Source organism: Cyanistes caeruleus, chromosome 1 (genome assembly GCF_971803275.1).
Source record: "Cyanistes caeruleus chromosome 1, bCyaCae1.hap1.1, whole genome shotgun sequence".
In the NCBI taxonomy this organism is placed as follows: Eukaryota; Metazoa; Chordata; class Aves; order Passeriformes; family Paridae; genus Cyanistes; species Cyanistes caeruleus.
The window spans coordinates 127,390,855-127,411,910 of record NC_141701.1 but is presented as its reverse complement, the minus strand read 5'-3'; the positions used below and the strand labels follow the sequence as shown (position 1 = coordinate 127,411,910).

General features: G+C 40.4%; 1 protein-coding gene across 6 annotated transcripts in view; it reads right to left on the bottom strand.

Moving 5' to 3' along the window:
* Positions 1-21,056, bottom strand: part of ASNS (asparagine synthetase (glutamine-hydrolyzing)) — a 29,193-nt gene that overhangs the window by 7,193 nt on the left and 944 nt on the right. For 2 of the 6 annotated variants that reach the window (XM_086856568.1, XM_086856557.1), the window contains 7 exons: positions 12,349-12,403; positions 12,114-12,274; positions 8,399-8,681; positions 4,992-5,229; positions 3,296-3,481; positions 2,887-2,988; positions 724-851 (listed from right to left, as the gene is read on the bottom strand). In XM_086856568.1, the coding sequence (XP_086712694.1) occupies positions 724-851; positions 2,887-2,988; positions 3,296-3,481; positions 4,992-5,229; positions 8,399-8,647 (903 nt within the window). In that variant the 5' untranslated portion in view covers positions 8,648-8,681; positions 12,114-12,274; positions 12,349-12,403. Of the gene's footprint in view, positions 1-723; positions 852-2,886; positions 2,989-3,295; positions 3,482-4,991; positions 5,230-8,398; positions 8,682-8,999; positions 9,263-9,608; positions 9,989-10,196; positions 10,344-12,113; positions 12,275-12,348; positions 12,404-21,056 lie in introns of those variants that run through there. The other 4 variants (XM_086856588.1, XM_086856579.1, XM_086856541.1 and 1 more) reach the window with 4 other exon arrangements.

Genomic DNA, 21,056 nt, shown 5'->3' with positions numbered 1-21,056 from the left:
AAAACATTTTATAAACATACACTGTGTTTAAAGCAAGCACATTCAGTGAAAGCACCAGCTGTCTTCCACTACAATGAAAATTATGACATTAGGCCAAGAAAAGACATTACTTAGCAGACCTTTGACTTGCAGTGGTATGTTCACCAGAGAGAACACAGTCTCCTTAATTACAGTGTTCAATCATGATTGCCACAGATCATCCAGCTGCTTGCCTAAAACATTAACAGAATCTGTAGAGGCTCTAAATATTCCAAATACCTGCCCTTAAGAGAAAAAGCAGCATAGAAGTCATGAAAGTCTGCATAGTACCCCAGATGCCAAACAGCTTGTACAAAATTGTTAATTCAGCAAATTGATAATTAACTTACAATACTTTACATATAGACAAATGCCTAAGTACTGGAACCATAACATGGTGACCTACCCAAAAACCCAGAGGAAGAACAGAGAAGTCCAAAGTACTATCCTTTGGACAACGGTGTAAAGGGACTGTCATGAAAGTCTCCCAAATGCAAGTGAAAACAGGCAAGGTTCCAGTTGCCTCTTTGGTAAGATTAAGCAGCAAGTGTTGTACTAAATGATTTACTACAAACTAATTTACATCATAGCAACAAATGAATTTTCAGTGCTACTATTAATGCCATACCTTGAAGTTAGCACCATTAATATACACTGTTTAGCATTCAGTAGCTCAGACCAAACTGAAAGCAACGTTTAAGATACCTTTCTGGCAGCAAGTAAGTCAGGACTGTTCTCCATCCCAATTGCAAAGGTTTGTAAAGGATAATTGATGTTGATTTCTTTCATCAGTTTCAGAAGAACAGCTGCAACCAAGCTGGAATCTAAGCCCCCTGCCAACAAAACAAATTACCTGATTAGGTGTTTGAATGATGTTTTGCTTCCCCCTTTAAGGAATCTAGATACTGGAATCCTGTGAGTGGGCTTCATTTTTAAGCTGTGTGAATACAAGTTACTTCTCATACACATGCACATTTACCCCTGCTTAATAAAAGAATCAGGCAACTTTAGTGGAACATCTTCAGTAACAGTTTTTAGTATTTCTGGTGTCAGAAGCATCAGTGGAACTCCTTATTTAAGATAAACAGAAAGTATACTGAACACATTGCACCAGTAGAGAATATGCCCCTTCTCAACTCTGCTAAAATGGGATTTATTCTCCATTTTAAAGCCACTTCCTATATTCCTTTTACCTACCCATTTGACAGTCAACTGATAGGACTATGGGTTTTCTTTTTGTTTGCTGTAACTAAAAGAACAGAATTAAGTAAAAAAACCAGAATGCTTAGTGTAAGGGCTTGACTTTTCTTCAGTCATTCTTTTTTTTCCTACTCTTCTTTCTAGAGGAGAGTGAAAGGACTTGAACAGAGAGCAGAAAATAAAACCAAGAGATGCACAAGCTGCCTAAATGTACTCTAAGGATCCACCTTCTTATTATCACAAGATAGTTCTGCTAATACTTGGCTAGTTCTACTTGCTGCTCTCCTACAAAGTACTGAGCAAAACACAGTGCCTGTTTGCCCACGTCTGCCTGCAGTTCTGACATGCATGAGGCAAAACCCTCTTCTCTTTGTTTCCTATAGTTTCCATGTGTTTTTTCAGCTAAATGCATTAGCATCAGTTCCCACCTTGATACCCTTTGTGGACATGCTATCTTGTAAAAAAAATATTTCCCATTGAAATTACATGCAAATTCTGAGAAAAGGAGAGCACAGAAAACGGAGTGCTTGGGGTGCAAAATCAGGAAAATAAAACCCCAGGTTTCCACTGTGACATTGAAGAATTCCCTCTATGATGAGAAACAAAAGCAATTTTCTGTGATGTTCCAAGCATACTCAAAATTGTGAAGCACTGAGATACTCTGGTATTATTTATACCAGCACAGGCATTCAGTTTTGCTACTTCCTGCATGTGCATCTGAGGAGCTGCTGACTGCCTTCTAATTTGATATTTGAAATTTGGGTTGGTTTTTTTTACTGAATTTTTTTACTGAAACTGAGATCTTCCAACTCTATCTATCTTCCCATTTAATTTACCTTCTTCCTACTTTATATGATTGCATAGTAAAGAAATGGTTCAGCAGTCAGTTCTCTCTCATTCAGATGCACATTTAATAGGGTTCATGACAAATGAGTGTAATTACTGTTGCTCAGTGAATGCATGAGAAGCATTCCAGAACTCTAACAACAAGTACCAAATGCCACACAAACACAAGAAATAAGGTGCCAAACCCATGATTTCAGAGCCTTAGCTCTGTAAAGTACCTCTGTAACACTGAACCATCAGATCACAACAGTGATCAGCTAAGTGAGTGAACAACTTGCTGTACCACAAGCTGTTACCTTATCTGCAAAAGAGTGTAGCAAATAATTTTGGTCCAGATGGTCTCCTGTAATACGGTAAATTAAGGAAGTTTAAGATGGAGACTAAATCAAAGGTGGCAAGTAAGAATTCTCCTGCTTCTGAAACAAGGCTTTCTTCTAGGTTCAATCTGAGCCAAGTGAATGTAATAATTACATTTTCTTTTTAGACCAACCTAAGCATAAATTTCATGTATTTAAGAATCCATTGAATGATTTTCAATAGCAATACTATATTTATTTGTCTTATTTAAAAATGCTCAGTGTCTCAAAAAGCCAAAATCCCAGCCCAGAGTAACCTTTAAAACCATAAGACTTTCAAGATACTTTTAAACTGGAAAACTTTATTCCAAACTAAGAAGTTCTCTGTTGCCTGTTCTAAAAAGCAAATGAAGATTCAGATCACTCCAGGTACACTGCAGCAGAACAACCAAGACACTTTCCTTTAACTAGTAGAGGATGGGCAAAAGAGAGAAGGTAAAGAATCACTGTGGCTCTTGCTGCTTACCTGACAGAAGACAACCAATCCTCCTGTGAGCCATCAAACGTTTTCTAACAGCATTCTCAAAGAGAAGACGGATGTTGCTTTTCACTGTTTCAAGGTCAAAACCTGCTCAGAAAAAAAGGAAAAGAGAAGGGTAAAAAATGTCCAAAAAGTGTTACTTAGGCTCTGGATGATGTTAATTAGGAAACAAAGATATTCATCTGAATCTCCTTTGATAGCAAGGACAGTCAAATCCATCTTTCTACACGGCCACCTACAAAAACAATTCTAAAGTCCCTACATTTTAAAGATTCTTACAGGTTGCTTTTTTTCTTAAATGGTACTTTTTTAAACCAATCAATGCAAATTTTGCATTCAAAGATTATGAATTTTTCATTTTTAAATCAAAGTAGCAAACTCTTTGTTGTACTACCTGAAGGCAGAGCTTCCACTGTATCACATGCAACATGGAGTGGTTCATCTTTACAGCTATGAAATTTTACTAATTCCACTGATGCAACCTTGCCAGAGGGCTTTAAGTCCAACACTTCATAATGACCCGGAAGAAATGGTTCCACTTTAGAACATAAGGATGTTGAATGCTTTAAGTTGATGAGTCCTACATATAAAATGGGGGGAAAAAAAAAAAAAAAGTCAGAGTTTTTAACTTAAAATGGTTAAGTTATACTTCAACAGCCTCTCTACTCAAACTATATACAAATATTTTCTCCGGATCCTAAATCTGCTGTTAAAAATTATCCTTTTCAGTCACCATCAGTCCTGGCCAGAGCATGATTCTGCTTCTGGCAAGGATGTACTCATAGATCTGAGCCATCTCAAGCTGAGGCAGATAACAGAGAAAGCAAACCAGCAAGTTCTACTAATTGGCAAGTAGCAGTTTATCCCTGTGAGCACTACGAAGAGTGTTTTTCTAACTGAGTATATTAAGGCCAGGTCAAAGTATAATATGCTTAGGGGAATTTGAATGACGGTTATTAATTAATTCTGTGTTTAAAATTAAGTGTAGTCAAGCTAATAAGGGGTTTGCAATAAAACAACATGTAATAGTGACAGATAGTGACAATGACATCAGATAGTGATTGCTTAATTGACATATATTTAGTGATTTCAAAACTCATCAGTTCCAGACTGATCTACTCTACTGCTATTGAATGCCAGGTGTAACACTTGTAGCCAAACCTCATTTCCATTCCTCATGTGAAAGAGGATGTTTTGCACCTGCTGGTCACCTGGATTCCCCTTGAGGACATCCTCAAAAGGGACACTGAATTGCTGTTAGAGGGACACTGGTAATTCACTGTGATTGTTATAGGACACAGTCTCCAAAACATTCAATTCCCTTCTTCCTTCACAAGCAACAGAAATGGTGCAGCTCTTAGTATTTCTGGTTAGTATTACTAGCCATTAGTATTACTACATAGTACTACTAGAAGAGTCAACTTACACTGGAGTCTGATAATAAAATAGATATACAATAAATGGGAGAGAAATAATAATGAAAATCAATTTTAGCCAAAGTGCATTTTAGGCAATAAACACCCTTTTGACACTGTTTGGATTTGTTTATGATAGTGCCAAGACTAGAGATAATTACTTTAAAAGAGAGAGCAGTGTCAGCTCAAAGAAAAAATCATCATCAAATAAAATATGTGATTCTGGGAAATTACCCTATGCTGCAGTAAATTTCAGTAGCATTTCAAATCTCCTGCCTTTTACAGATTATCAGTTCCTGTGGTATAATTACCTAGTTCACTACATAACACCAAGACCAAAGTCTAATAGAACAGACTTACAATAAATTATAGGTCAATAGACTATATTTAACTTTGGCCTAACAAAACATCTTGAGTTCAATACTGCTATGACTCCAGGACACAAAAAGTTCTAGTTAAATAAGCAAGTTATTTTAGAGTTATTAAAGACAGTCAAACATCTTGGATGCTTTTATTTTAATGATATGTAGTTCTTATATTACTAAATACAGCTCATATATTACTGAACTTAACAGTTCATTTTCTCTTCACACTAAGAAGAAAAGCCCAACAAAGAAACTTGTATCCAACAGAAATACCTAAGATTATTTAGGCACTGAACACAGCTGGCTTTACCTTTTGCCTCGGAACAGACACCCAAAAATCCATCATCAGTCAGCACCTTAAACAGTGGTCTGACTCCATAGGTATCTCTTGCCAGAAACACTTTTCTGTTTGCAGTGTCCAGAAGGATGAAAGCAAATACACCATCTAGCATGGATGCTGTTTGTTCTATTCCTCCTCTATTGTACAAATGAAGGATAACCTCACCATCCACTAATGTTTGATAGTCAAATCCAAACTGCTTCTGCAGCTAAGAAAAAATATAAAGAAAAACATAAATAAGCATTTGCAAACATTGGCTGCTTAGTAATTGTTTCATAAGAACAATCTAGTATAAAATTACAGTTTAAAAGCTGTATAAATATTTCTGCCCAAGAAGGAAACAATACTTTTGTGTTCAAAGCTGTAATGGGCTTGTGTGGCCAGGCTTCAGCAGTGAATGGATTACAAGGGTGGCCTCTGTGAGAAGCTGCCAGAAGATTTCCCCACATCTGACAAAGTCAGGCGCCTCCAGGGTAGACCCATCACTGGCCAAGGCCGAGTCAATCAGGAATGACAGTAATGCTTCTGTGGTAACGTATTTAAGAAAAGTTATTGTGCTGATGTAAGTGCAGCCAGAGAAGAGTGGGGAGAGAATATGTGGAGAGGAGCAGCCCTGCAGACACCAGGGTCTGTGGAGAAGGAAGGACAGGAGCTCCAGGTGCCTGAGCTGGATTGCCCTGCAGCCCATGGTGTAGTCCACGGTGAAGCAGCTGTGTCCCACAGCCTCTGAAGGACCATGGGGATGCAGAGATCCACCCACAGCCCATGGAGGAGCTCACACTGGAGCAGGTGGATGCCTGAGAGGAGGCCATGAATCCTGTGAGGGACCCATACTGGAGCAGATCTCCTGACAGGACTTGTCACCCTGTGTGGGACCCAACCTGGAACAGCCTGTGCCTGAAGGAAAGCACCCTGTGGATGTCTGACCCACTCTGGAGCAGTCTGTGGAGAACTGTTGCTGTGGGACACACTCATGCTTGAGAAGTCTGTGGAGGACTGTCTCCCATGGGAGGGATCCCACACTGGAGCAGAGGAAGAAATCTCCTTCAACAGTGACAGGAACATATGATAAACTGACCATAACCCCCATTTCCTCTTTCCCTGCTGGGGAGAAGATAGAGCTCAGGAAGGAGGAAATGGTAGAGGGAAGGTTTCTTTTTTCAAGGCCTATTTTACTTCTCATCACCCCACTCTGATTTTTTGGTAATAAATTCAATTTAATTTAATTTCTCCAAGTTCAGTCTGTTTTACCCATGATAGTATTTGGTGAGTGATCTCCCCCAGTCCTTAGCTCATAAAACTTTAGTTGTACTTTCTCTCCCCTATCCACTTGTTGGAGGGAAGCTTGGGTGGGTTGCCTGGCATCCAGCCAGGGGCAACCCACTACAAAAATTTTAGGATAAAAAAAAGGATCATCTCTTTGGCAATGAGACTAACAATGCAATCTTAAGCAATTCATGCTGAGGCAAGTTTTCGGGGATACACTTCTATCTGAGGATGTCAAACTGCAAAGCCATGACCCTGGTCTTCAGAAGCATTAGCCAGACACTGTGTAAAATAAACACCAAACAACTCAAAACACATAGACATGTGCAACATCTCTGCAGAGTAAAGTTCTTTGGAAATAATCTTTGGTTTATTTACACAGTAGCTGTAATTCCTCAGCTTTTTTTATGCATAGAATTTCCTTCTGCTTTATCTTCCTCCTTTCTTCAAACTAGCCCTTTCACTCTGCCTGTGCATATAAAATGGGGGAGGAAGAAATTAGCTGTCAGACTTAAGTCAGACCAAATATTCTTCATGTTCTTCTGGTGCTACTCTTAAAAGTCCTTTTGATACATACAGGGAAAGGTAGGGGTTTCACTAAAACTCTGACACACCAAAAAAAGCCACTAAACTAATGCTTTAACATTTTAAGTTCTTTGGTTTTAATTGTTACTTATGGGGCAGCCTGAGATCAAATTGAGTCAATGTTAAAATAAGTAAGTCACTGCCCTGAGGACCTGTTTTGCCAATGATCCTTTCTTAGGTAGGTTTCAGCCACAAGCTTGAAAGAAAAATCTCATTATAAAGAAAGAGGGTACATAATGTAGTGACAACAACCCAACAAATTCCTGTAGATGGCAATGCAAGTGTTGCACAATTAAGGTCCCCTCAGGACTGCTCATAGCATGAGAGTAATTCCTACTGCTTTCAACAGCAGAAAAACCACAGTGCAAAACACTTCAAGTAATACAGACTGTTGGTACAATACATTTCACATGTACTGCAGGACAAAGTCTCACTCTTCAAACAGCCAGATACTTGAAGACTGGGAAAAAAAATTAAAATTCCTGCCTATTTAGTCAAATTCCCAGTAACATTACTGATGTCACTGATGTGACTAGCAGCAGCCTGACTTGACTTAAAAAAATGTGATGTTAGAAATGTTATAATATCTCAGATTATTCATAGGTTTCTGATTCTACCACACCTAGTATGTAACACATTTTACACATTCATTCAGAAAGAATCAGAACCAGACACAGTTTTAAGCTGCTTTAGACATTAAATTTGGATGGTCTGAATCATCTTGCCACTAACAGTCAGCTTGGACATCTCAGCACAGGAACTGGAGAGCACTGACAGTATTTAGCAGCAGCATCACATCCATCAGGGACATTTAGGAAGCTTAGAAATTAAATAAGAGTTGCTACTTGTTTTGTGCCTAAGAGACTTATGTGGCTCTCAAAAACCCTACAAAAAACCTGACTTTTGCTGCAGACACCTAAGGACTTCTGTGGCATACTGGAAACACCTCCCTAAGTAGTATTGCTTTTATGTAAAATGCATGCTTATAGTGATGCACAGTATGCATGCTTCTATGTAAGCATGCATACTATGCATCACTATATCTTAAGTGACACATCCCATCTAGATTGAGATGCAATAATAAAAATGCAATACCCAACAACTGGGGAGAATAATGACCCAAAACTATTGAAGAGCAAGACAGCTTAAAAGCATTTGTATTACAAAGAGAGAAGAAGGGGAGAAAAAGGCTTGGAATTCCTCTCCCCATGAGATAATGAAGAATGTGTCTTAACTGTCAACTGAACAAACCTGAAGGTGAAAATATTTATTGCCCTTCTCATAAATTCAAAAAGTGATTTTTTCCAGTATTAAAGATTAAGTATGTTGCAAATTAAGCTACCAGATTCACAGCTCATTGAAATAATTTAGCTCCTTTTAAATACTAGTTCTTTGCTAACTTTCACATTTTTTTCCCAATATTCCAGTCCAACACATTTTAAAGATGCCCTGAATATCCACTAGCCTTGAAATAGAAAAAAAAAAAAAAAAAATTTTTTAAAAATCATTGTGTATACAACACTTACCTGTTTGAAATTGTAGATTTCTCCATTGTAACACAGCCACAGGTATGGGAATTTCTTCACCCGGATAGGCTGCATACCATATAACTGATCAACAACTGCCAGGCGGTGGAAACCAAAACAACAGTTGGTGAAACCATTGACGTTCTCAAAACGAAATGCATCAGGACCTCTGTGTGCTATCTTCATGGCACTTAGACACTGCACAGAAAGGCATTCATCGCTCCCAAACAGGGCCCAGATACCACACATTGTGAGGCTCTTGCTCTACCTGCCTGTGGAGAACCTGTTCAATAGAGACATAAACAATGTGAGCAAGAGCTGACACTTTTGTGTTGGGTCTGCCTGAGTGGGAGTTCATCTTCCCTTCAGCAACCCTCGTAGTGCTGTGTTTTGTGCTGGTATCACAGCAGTGTTTTGGCTACTGCTGACCAATGCTCACACAGCATCAATGCAACCCAACCTTTCCCCCCTACCAGAAGGCTGGGAGCAGGCAAGAAGTGAGGAAGGCTACATAGCCAGGACAGCTGATCTAAACTATCCAAAGGTATATTCTATATCTGATGCCTGCCCAGATAAAAAATATAAGAGGAAAAGCAACTACTACATGTGCTGAAGTCCTGCTTCCCAGGAGGTGGTGGACATTGCTAGCTGATGGAAATAAGAGAATAAAATTTTTGTTTCTTCCTTTTGCTTGTGCATGATCTTCACTTTTCCTTAAAAGTACACTGCCTTTATCTCAACCCATAAGGTTTTTTTAATTTTTCATCATATTTTCTTGCCCCTCACTCCATCCTGCTGAAGAGGGGAGTGATAGAGTGCCTTGGCAAGCACCTGACATCCAGCCAAGCTCAACCCACCACACACCTAAAAAACACAGATAACAGATGTAAGCTATTAATCACTCAGCTGCCAAGAGGCCTGGTAAAAATTATAGCAGACTTTACTAACATTAAGTAAAACCTGGCTTGCTCAAAGTATGATTAGCAAATTTTAGCCAGCAAGAAATTAAGTTTTACTTTTAGATACAGCAAGGCTGTCTATGATAATTTTTTTTTTTTTTATATAGACCACCAATAGAACAAATCATTACTGGTCACAGAGTGCAATATGTTGAAGTAACATCATCTGAGCAGAAACAGTAAACATTTTTTCATTTGACTTTTACATTCAAAGGGGGTTTATGACAAAGAGGGAGGCTCTTTAGCAAGACCTGTAGGGACAGGACAAGGGGGAACCGTTTCGAACCCAAGGAGATTGGATGGAGTTCCTCAGCAGCAGCGTGGCAGGCCCAGATGGCCAAGGTGCGGAGGAAGCAATGCTTCTGCTCTCGCTGAAGCTGGGAACCTCCAGATCAAGTGATGTCGCTGGAGATATCAGCCCAACGCGGCCATCAGGGTTACGGTTCGGAGCCACAAAGCCTACAGCTACGGGGACACTGGGGATGCAAAAGGCGTGCCGAGAGGAGCACGGCGCTGCAACAACCCTGCTCCCCCTCCAACATCTGTCCCAGCTGAACATGCGATGGCGCTGCGGACCTCAGCCTCAGCACATGGAGCTGGGCTTTGCCACCATCTGGAGCGTCCTCCCGGTAACCCGCGGTCCCCGGGGCAGGCTCCCTCCGCACACACCCGCCCCCCTCGGGCCCTTCCACGCGGCCGCCCCTTGCTCCGGCGGCTGCCGCACATGCCGGGCCCGCCGCTCCCCCGCCAGCCGGCGGCGGGAGGCCGAGCACCGCGGCAGCTCCCCCGGCCGGCCCTGCCCGGCGCGGCCCCGGGCCGCCCCCGCCCCGCTGCCTCACCCGCTGCTGGCCGCCGGCGCACGGAGAGCCGCCGTCCGCGCCGCGCCGGGGGCTGAGGGGGCGGCTCCCGCCGGCTGCGGCCCCGCCCTGCCGCCAGCTGCTGGTGAAACACGCCGCGAAGTTTCATCATGCGCCTCCCCATCCTGCCCTGCCCTGCCCCGGCCTGCCCGCCGGCGGGGCGAGCGAGCTGGGGCCGGGGCCCACAGCCGTATCTGTGGCCGCAGCCGGCCGGGCGGGCCCGGCGCAGGGCAGGAGCTCGCAGGCCGAGCAGCGCCGGCTCCGGCACCTCCCCCGGGCCGCTGAGAGGAAAAGCGAGCGCCGGCAGGCACCGCTGGGCGCTCGGGGTGTCGTGGGCTCAGGCGGGCGATTTGTAGCTGTCAGAAATCGTGTCCCTGCGGGTGTGCTCCCAGCCCTGCCTTGTGTGGTGTCCAGGGAGAAGAGCTAAGGCATCGCCTTAAAGCTGCTTTATTTGGTTTGGGACAGGCGAGTGCGTGCGAAGCTCACACCTTTGGAAGCATTGGCCGAGGACGTGTGATTTTTCTGTGCAAAACTGAGTTCTCAGTCATAGACACGAAGGGTAAAACAGGATTTTGGTGCTTACCTGAACTTCGTTGGACAGTTTTACCTGCTTGTCTTCGAGAATGCTAAAGTAAATGAAATTCAGCTCTGAATATTAGGATGTGAAGTCCTAAATATAAACCCGAATTCTCCACGAATACTTCAGGAGGGCAATTAGTAATTTACATGCGGTGTGCTTTCATAGCCAGCTTTAGTGGTGTTACTGTAAAACTGCAGTGCTGTGCATAAAGTTCTTCAGGTCATGCAGTTTGTCAGCAGTAAGTGTGGTCTGTGTATTGAATTTTAAAAGGATCTTTAAGAAGCCATTAAAAGGATATTTTTAGGCTTCAGAAAGAAAAATGTGTTGAAACATTCTGTGCATAAAAAGTAGACTCCGGTGCTGCTCAGGAACAGATGCAGGATGTTTCTGTTCAGCACAGCTTCACCTGAACTCAGGCAGCCTGCTTTTGCTGTGTGTGCAGTTCCCAGAGCTGTGCACTGCCTGGAAGGGCTGGGTGTAAGTGTGTGCCATAGCACATTCAGTCACTGCTCACAGAAGAGAAATGGTTGTGTTGGGGAACACCTCGTCTCTTGAGGTTTTTTCCAGAGATCTCAATGTCACATTGCATTTTGGAAAGCTACAAGAAATAGTAGACAAGCCTTGTACTATCTTATGTTGTTTTGGGGGTTTCTCAGAAGCTTTTTTCTTTACATCCTTACTTTTCTCCATGCAGAAGAGATTTTTTGATGGGTCTGCTTAGGCTCAGATTGTTTCTGGGCACTTTAATTGATGGTTCCTAACTAATGAATTACTGTTTCATAACTAGATCTCATACAGTTCTTTATGATATCACAAACTATTTGGTAGAATCAAAATCTTTTAATGGAGAAACTAAAGCAGGGAGACTGAGAACCAACTTGCAGAAAGTGGCTTAGTAAGGCTGAATAGGCACAGCCAGGGTACAGCAAAACCTCCCAAGTCTTCATTAAGGTGCAAATCTTCCTTAGGGGGTGCACTGGGTAATTTATCCTACCCTTTACTATCACTTCTAAAAACTGGGGATAACTGCTGTGTTTAACTGTGTCATGCATGTTTAATGCCCAGTGTTAATGAAGTTGATGGTGTTATATATGGGACTATTGGCAGAAATACTACACACAATCTGTTTTATAATATTGGCAATGTTAGTGTTTGGTAGTTACGAAAGTGCAAGAAAAAACTGATATGTCCCTGGCCTTTACTATTGTCAAGTACCTCATTATAGCCTGTTTATATTTAGTCTCACTCTTCAATAGCCAGTCTTTTCTTTCAGCATATCTGCAGACAGCACTAGATGAAATTACAACTCAGTCTCTCACCTGTGTTCTTCTCAAGTCATATCTTCCCTCTCAGTTTTCTCATTCCTGCAGACATTGTGTGTAATAGTTTCTCCAAAGCATTGTCTCCTCCACACGAATCCTCTAAAGTTGATTTTTCCTCACATTTTTGTTGGAAGAAATTTACATTCCCTCTAGCTGGGCTGAAAGAACAGGTTTGCGTGTAAATATTGGGTGCCATTAGTAGCTAGGAGACTTTCTGCTTTGTGACACGTACCTGAGAATTACTGCTTGGCTACGGAATAAAACCATTTAATAATGGCTGGAAAACCCTGTAAGAAAGTTCCTGATTAATTAATTAGGAAGTGCTTGCATTAGTTTTGTTGCTAATCAGCTGAGATGAAAGGCTAAGAGGTTTCTCTGGAGGTAAGAGATAAATGAGTAAATAAAGGGTCAAAGTTAACAGCTAACCAAAGCTAACAGGTAAGTGAATACAATGTAGAATGAACCACTGCAGCCTCATGACTCGTGCTGAACTGGGCACTGTCAGCTCAGCTCTCAGTTGAGCACTGCTCATAAATGAAGTCTGTGTTCCTCATTTTGTCCCATTAAAGATGAGTACCTTTGGTGCATCTGTTGAATGGGGTGCCAGCAGCATGCTTGGAAAACTGGAAATATCTAAGTTCTGTGAGATTAATGAAATGTGTTTGGACAGGAGAGAGAACTGAGGTGAAGTGGAGGCTGTGATTAACAAAGGCAGATGGTGAAGGTCTTTTGCTTTCACAGCAATGACTAACAAATGAACAGCCTGTGGTACAGGGGGTTTTGCAGGGCATAGTCTCCTGAAGATAGCCCTCATAAGAGGGCTTTTTGCATGAGAGAGCACATTCCAGCTGGTTTTGTAACAGTGGCTCTCCCAGCTCTCTAGACACATCCTTTGCTCTCACTGGAGCTATGCAAGAAAACAAGATCTGAAGTGGAAAACAATGGCAAGACTCCAGTATTAGAGAAAGATGTTCCCTTTTCTGCCAGCGTCCAATGCACATTCTCTGGAGTTTCTCAGGCAGGAATTCAACACACTTTGCTGATGGCAAAAGTTGCCACAAGTAGATTCACTGACTAGGTCATTAAAATGGGCAGAACTGTAAACCACCAGAAATTCTATTTGTGTGTCTCAGCACAGCCTAACACCAGCCCTTTGCACAGAAATTACTAGAGAAGAGGCATTCTGCACCCCACCAGGCCACCTACGTAGTCATGTACTGTTTAAAATGCTTCATCACCAACAATTTGAAGGATAATAAAGACAATTCTTTATTATCATTCTGAAATGATATAAACATTCTGAAAATTTCTGGTTTTGAAAAATTAAAGATTTTGTCTGTGGGAAGGAGAAGGATGTATCTTGTCTACACTTTCAGAACTCCCTTTGCAACTGGTATCCATTTTTCGCTGTGACCAACTACTTGGACCAACTGCTCTTGATCTGGCCTTGAACACATCCTGAACTGTAATAGCAAGACTTTTCTCTCTCCTTACTTGTGTAGTAATGGAGGTGTGGGAATAGGCAATTCCAAGTTTACAGATACCTCAAACAATCCTTTATTCAGCATTCAGTGACCAAATGTTTTCTAGGACAGGGACTTGCCTTGAAAGCAGAAGGCTGTTCCTCCTAATGGAGCTACACAGAAAGATCCGTATACCATGGTGCCATTAGCAGCCCGTAACACTGAGAGAGATCAGTGGTGGGCAGGGCTCAGGGAAAGGTGGAAATCAGTTCCTTGTCCCCAGTCACAAGGGTTGACATAAACAGTGTATCTCATACCTGGCTGTCTTTTTAATATAGAGGCTTATTGGATTTGCTTACATTCACCTGGCAATAGTTGTAATGACAGGTGTTCTGCTAACACATCTGACATGTGTGTTTGTATGTCAAGGATATGCACATGCAGAGAGCAAAAGCCTTTGCCTATATTGGTTTTCCTTCCCCAAGAGATAGTAACACTATGTGCTCTTAAATCTGAATGCTTGCACTCAAAACCTCAGGCAGAACCATACTTTACTTCCTGAACAGAGAAAGAGAAACTATCAAATTCAAAAGCTGTTTGAAGACTCATAGCTTGAAGTAAGGTAGGCTCCCATTTGTATTATTTAGTCTGGCTTTTACCCAGAGGGACTATATCACATGCCAGCAAGCTTGCAGCTTTTAAATAACTTATCGACCTAACAGAGCTCTTTGTTCATATAATTTAGAATTTATTTATTTTTCCTTTTTTTTCTTGTTCTTTTCCTTTTGAAGACAATTAAAGGACATACAGTCTACTTTCTCTCCTCCACACAAAATCTTTCTTCTCATAGTATAAAAAGTAGCCTTCTCTCCCACTGGGAGTTCCTATTGCTATAGTGTCTCTTATTTAATCCTTTTTCTTTTCTTACTGCTTAATTATGTTAAGCTTCAAAACAAATAAGACTTGCTCTGACCTCGGGCTTAGAGGTCACAGCACTGCTGAGTGTTGAAAGAAAATTTTCTCCAGAGCCCGGGCATTCAGGACTTCGGTAAAGTACTAGGAAGGCATGCCTAGTGCAGCAGCAAGGGAGAGCACAAAGTAAGGTGATTTGTTATTTGCCTGCACAAAAGACTGAGCATTTTTCACCACTGCTGCATCCTTTTTTCAACATCCCAGCCCTTCCATCAGCCCCCATGTTTCTTAGCACAGACAAGAAAGGGTTGTTGAAAGAGCTGTTGGCCATAGAGTGCACATGGCAGGCATGGCATATGGCACACCAATGGCTCTATTGTCCAGGCCAGGACCACAGAGGAATGAAACATTGCTGACTTTAACTCAATAGTGGTCTTGGCTAATGAGAAGGAATCCAGTGTAATTTATTCTCTTCTTGGTGAGGGGGAGAGAGGAACAAACCTCAAAGCCAAAGCACTTTATACATACATACATACGTACATACATATATATATATATATATATATGAATAAGAAAGAAAAATTAGCTGTCTGATACTGACTCTGCAACATAAACCAGTATCATTCATCATTCTCTAGAATTCTTAGAACCATAATGGCAGAACTAATTTAAATTCTGGTTCATTTAGTAGTAAAGATTAGGTGTCAGCTGAATTAGCATTTAAACTAACTCTTGTAGTCAATACAGCGGGATTAACTGCAAATTACAATCTTCAGTTCACTTTTTCATTGTAATTTGCCCATTGTGAAATTTTGCCCTGTTCAATAGATGCTTTGTTTAATACAAACAAGATTTCTTTTCACCTAGAATACCACTAAATTCAGCTGTAAGAGAAAGAGTTAGCTGTTATAAAACTGTAATGTCTGAATTCATACTTGAACATATATAATTGAGTTTTAAAATACACTGATGTATATTTTTTCAGCTGGAGTCAATGGGCATAACTTTAATAAAAAGTTATTTTGATACCCTCCATTGTGCTACTTTAGCCATTTGAAGTGTATTTAATGTGATTTGTTTCTGGAAGACAAAAATAAAGGGCTCAGTAAAATGTGCTAAAAAGGCACAATTATGTTCTCCTAAGTACAGTTAAGAACAAAATAGGAAGAATGATATCAGTTATTGGACACTGCACGAGAATTTTTTTTTAAGCAAGTTAGATGGTCTTTGGCTTATAAAAGATTGAGGAACTATTCTAAAATCTATGACTGTAGGAGCTCTTTCTCATCACTAGGTAGAGCTATTACCTCAAAATGAGAAGCCATTGCCCTGCTAGTACTGTTACCAGAAAGAGAGGTGTAGAACAAATACACAGAGGTCTGCAGTGAAATAATTAGACTGGCTAATGTAACCTTTGCAGTGTGGAAAATAAACAGCTGCATTACCACACACACTAAGAAAATTATTTCTGTACAAGAAAAAAAATTTATAGTGAAAGCAATTTCCCCCCATTTTCTCACAGAAGCACACACTAAAATAGAGTTCACTTCACAGTTTCTCTTATTAATTGTATTAAATCACCAGCACTGAACTCTTCAAAGGTTATATAATTATTATAGATACTTGCTCTCATTTTTTACTAGGAATTGATTCTGAATTCTGTACAGAAGTAAACTTCCGTTGCTGTTGCCGCTATCATGTAAACAGCAAAATCCTCCCATTTCTTCCCTACCTAGGAACTAACAAGACTTTATAAAAGTAGCTTTGTCTTTTTACATATAAAGAAAATCTTTCTGATTCAAAACCAAAGAAAACCAATTCTAAAGGAACTCAAATGCAGTATCCATTCAAAAGGATTAAAATAATTAAATAATGAATGACTGCAAAGAAAAGTTAGTTCTGCGTTATAATTCTTATTGAACAATATCTCAGCTCTTATTGTGGATGCCAGATAAGAATGTTTTCTAGTATTAATGCCAACATTTTTATTAAGCTTTTTTTCCCAAAGAAAAGAAACCTGAGCCAACCAAAATAATCTGTCAATTCTCATAGAAATGCAATTATATAAGAATTATCCTTTATAACAGCATTACTTTGAATCTTGTTTTAGTTGACAGCAACAGCAACCCTCAGAATCTTTTTGCTTTTGCCAGGTACCAGATGGGTGAATGAAAGGATCTACCTGCAAGAGTTGGCTATTCCTCGATCTGTTCTGAAATTTATCTCTTTTAAACTCTATTAGACTTTTTATTATCAGAGAATGTATTATTTTATTTCTATTGTAGGACTTGAAAGATAAAATATCTGCACTTGTCCTGGCTAACTTTTAAGTTATGTGCATGTGTAAAATAAATGGAAACACACTTATCTATACAGAAATATATCAGCAACAATAATAAAGGGAGACACACATTTTTTTTAAGTGCTTAAAGGTTTACGAGCCTATTTCTACAAATAAAAATTCAGAGCCAGAAAATAAAGTATGGGAGGGTAATTATTAACACACTCATTGGTGTGACTTATGTCTCTGCCAGGCAGCATCCCCTTGAGAAAATCTCTGGGAAAGGTAATAAAGTAGCACTTACCAAGAGTTATTTCTAAAGAGTAATATGGACATGGCGGAGGTTTGGGTCCATCCAGGAGAATCCCAGCAGACTCCCTGACCAGTCAGTGCTTCTTTATGCCTGCCTATCATGTTCCACAGCACTGAAGATGAGTGTCATTTTCTCAGTTTCATTACGTGAAAATCTCATTCTGATGGGCAACAACCCAGCTTTCAATTTACTTTGAACTGAAAAATTGTGAAATATCTCTGTCAAAGAATGGTCCCTGGCACTGTTTCACCCATGGAAACACAGCTGTAGCCCACAGAGTATTGAAGTGGGCTTGGGTCTGTAAGCAGGATAGAAACATTGTGACAAGTGCTTTTCTTGCAGAGTCTCCAGAAAGAGAGCTCACTATATTTTGTCTGGTATTTGCAATGAAAATAAAAAGGTATTTTTTTTATTTATTTATTTTGATAATGAAAGAATTCCCTTTGCTTCAAACTTTGTAGAATTGTTCTTTTGAGTTTTACTTTTTTATCAAGATCCAGTGATTAATTCTTTATTCTGCCACTTGAAACGTACAGCCTGAGTTTTTGGCACATAGTGAATACTAATCTATGCTGAATACTAATCTGAAAGTTCACATTGGCTTTAAGTCAATTATTGCTTGCCAGGAGATCTGGTTAGCAGGAACAGCAGCGTAAAGATTGTACAATTGTTTAAATGAAGACAGTACTTCTAACTTCAGTGATCAGTAATGTGTATTATTTCACTGCTGGCTGTTCCACTATTGTTTGTGCAAGAAACACAGTGAATAAAGTTCCGTATCATAACAGGATGTCAGACTTCCAGCCAGCTGGTGTTCTTACTGGTAAAAGGAAGGGGGGGTGATACACTCTTCTTTATTATATTAAAATACACTTTATCTCACCCAGTAATCTTGCCACAGTAAATAATTTACTTTTACAGCTCCATATATGGTTCTGACTGTTCCAGGACACCCCAGCACCAAATTAGTGCGTCCTGCCCCAAGTGAAGTCGGCAAAGGTGCGGTGGTAAATTGAGACTCCATTCACTTTTCTAAAGGCCTTTGTTCTGTTCTAGGAATTAGGGTTGGTATGTGTAATTCTCAAACTCGATCTGGTCCAGTAAGCCTGCAGCTACAATTTGTGGGTTCATAAATGGGCACAGAATGTATAATAGGATTTTTTTTAGAGAATAATGGCCTTTCTAAATCTGAATACTCAAGTTAGTGAGATCTTTTTAAAATAATATTAAACAAGTAAGGCATTTAATTTAATCTGCTGTTTGATCAAATAGGAGTTAAATGAAAACACAAAAGTAGTTTTCAGTCAAAATAAATGGAAATTACTTATATAATATATATTTTCATGGTCTTGCTAATGACCTGTAAGAGCAATGGCATAAATGGACTCAATATAAGATCATCTAAAATTAAACAAAATGTTAAGAAAACACCATTCCTTAACAGCAATTTGTCTGTAGAAAGCTATCTACAGAGGGCAATCAGTATCACCACAGATATTTATTAGATACCAATTGCATATCTAAATGATTTGTCTGTAGTCAGTGACTTGCCAAATTGCAGAGCCTCACAGCAACTGTTGCATTTTGCCTTCTGCCTTAACTTTGGGTGAGCTTTCCTATCTAGAAACCTGTGTTTCCAGACTCCTGTGCATGGAAATGGGGGGAGTTGAGAGCAGTAGCTGATCTCTGAGTGGGCTTTTATGGAAGGTCAGTACCACAGAGTGCTCTCCAGAGGGTGTGAGCATTGAAATGCCCAGAGAGTTATCTCACAGAGACCTCCCTAGCAATGAGCAGAGGGATTAAGGGCCTGCCACTCTCCTTTTGCCCTGCTTGAAACAGTCTTTATGGTGAATATAGCTGGCCCTCCTAGGTCAGGGAAGATCTCATTCTTTGTATTTACCAATATGAAGATCAAAGTGATTGACTGCTTTTTAAATTAAAATACTAATGAAATCTCTTTCATTTGTTCCCAGACACATGTGCCAGAAGGTAAGTGGTATCTCCTTGCCATATTGCTGTGATATGAATGTGTCCCCCAACATTGCTGGACTCTCTTAGCACCTGAGGAGAACTTCCCATGGTAGTGTCATATTTATATAGAAAGAGACTGTGGTCAAGTAGATCTGCACATAGTGGAAGTGAGACAGAGCACCAGACTGCTCCCCCTTCTGCCTGACAACAAGAGAATGGCTTTTCCCTCGACCATCTATCCAGAAGCAGTGTGTTGAGCAAAGCAGTGCTGCACAGAAGCTGTGCAAGTGTTTGCTACCTTTACACATGGAAGGCAGTCCCTTGGAGGGGCCTGTTTTCTTACCCTGACCTGTGAGAGATTGCTTCTGGAGAGCTGTAAGAGAGACTGCTCATCTCTTCTCCCAGAGTGGAAAAAAAAAATAAACCAAAAAGACCTGCTTGTATGTGTGGTATGTAAATATGTCCATAAAATATTAAACACCATTACAACATGACCAAACCATTCACATTTGTTAAAGCAAACTTTTTGTACTAATATTAATAGGCAAGATGTGGCTTTTGTTAAGTTACAGCACATTATACCTTCTCTCTGAAATTTCCTTTTCAAACTAGCCTAACAGAGTGAAACAGCTCAATGAACATGTCAGTATGAAAAAAGTGTAGCACTTCACCGATAAATTTATGGGTGTGTCATATACATGGGCCACAGTCCTTGATAGAAGAACTCCTGAGATGCAAGACCAGGCTTTAACATTCATCAGGCAAAATGGAAGTCTTGTATTCAATTCAGACATGGTGCATTATCTGTAATGTAAAACAGTTTGAAAACTTAATCTGTTTTGGAAATTTAAAGCATGCATTGGACATGGGATGAGCAGTAATTCTATCCAAATTTGGTGGGGGTGAAAAAAGGAAACAAGAAAATAGACACTCTTTTTTTTGTTGCTTATTTTGCAGCCTTTACAATTTCCATTGTCTTTGTTATTGTTTACTGTAGATTGTCTTAATACCAATCAAACATCTGCCCTATAAGAAGCCTGCCCTTCCTTCTGATGAAACTAGTTCAAGAAGATACTAAATACTATATACTAAAAATTACTATTGTAGTTTTTATTTAAAAGGGTAGAATAGCAGAGTTGGATGGGGCAGGAATGAAAAACTATGACCTGGAGTAATGTGAGATATGGGAGCTTCCTAAACTGGTACATTCTCCTGAATGACTCAAGGCCACACTTCAAGTGCTAGGTTCAGCTTTGGGTCCCTCACTTCAGGAAAGACATTGAGGTGCTGGAGCATGTCCAGAAAAGAGCAAAGGAGCTGATGAAGTCTGGAGAGTAAGTCATACGAGGAGAAGCAGAGAGCTGGGGGTGTTTAGCCTGGAGAAAAAAAGGCTCAGGGGTGACCTTATGACTCTGTACAGCTGCCTGAAAGGAAGCTGAAGCCAGGGGAGGGCCGTGCTCTTCTCCCAGGCAAACCAGTGACAGGACAAGAGGAAGTGGCCTCAAGCTGCACATGGGGATGTTCACATTGGACATCAGGAAAAACTTGTTCATGGAAAGGGTTGTTAAACATTGGAATGGACTGCCCAGGGAGGTATGGAGCCAGTATCCCTGGAGGTGTTCAAGAAATGACTGGATGTAGCACTTAGTTGAAAAGGTAGTATTTGAGGTCTTTTCCAAATTAAATGGTTCTGTGTAACCCATCATTCAGAGAAAAATAAGTAAAAATAGACATGACAATGAAAAAAATAGTCATGAAAAATAGACATGGAAGGGCTCACCCCTGAAGGTTCTATTTGTTTTGGAGAAAGGGGAGACAGAAGGAAAATACACAGACCTACAGCTATAATGAGGGAAACCTATGGTTTGGACTGAACCCATGGACAGGCTGGAGGAAGGATGGAGAAGGAGAGAGAGGGAAAATAAAGAACAGTGTGTGCAGTGACCTCTATTTACAGAAACACTAGTGGCCCTCAGCACGGACCAGTTGTTCTCTGCATG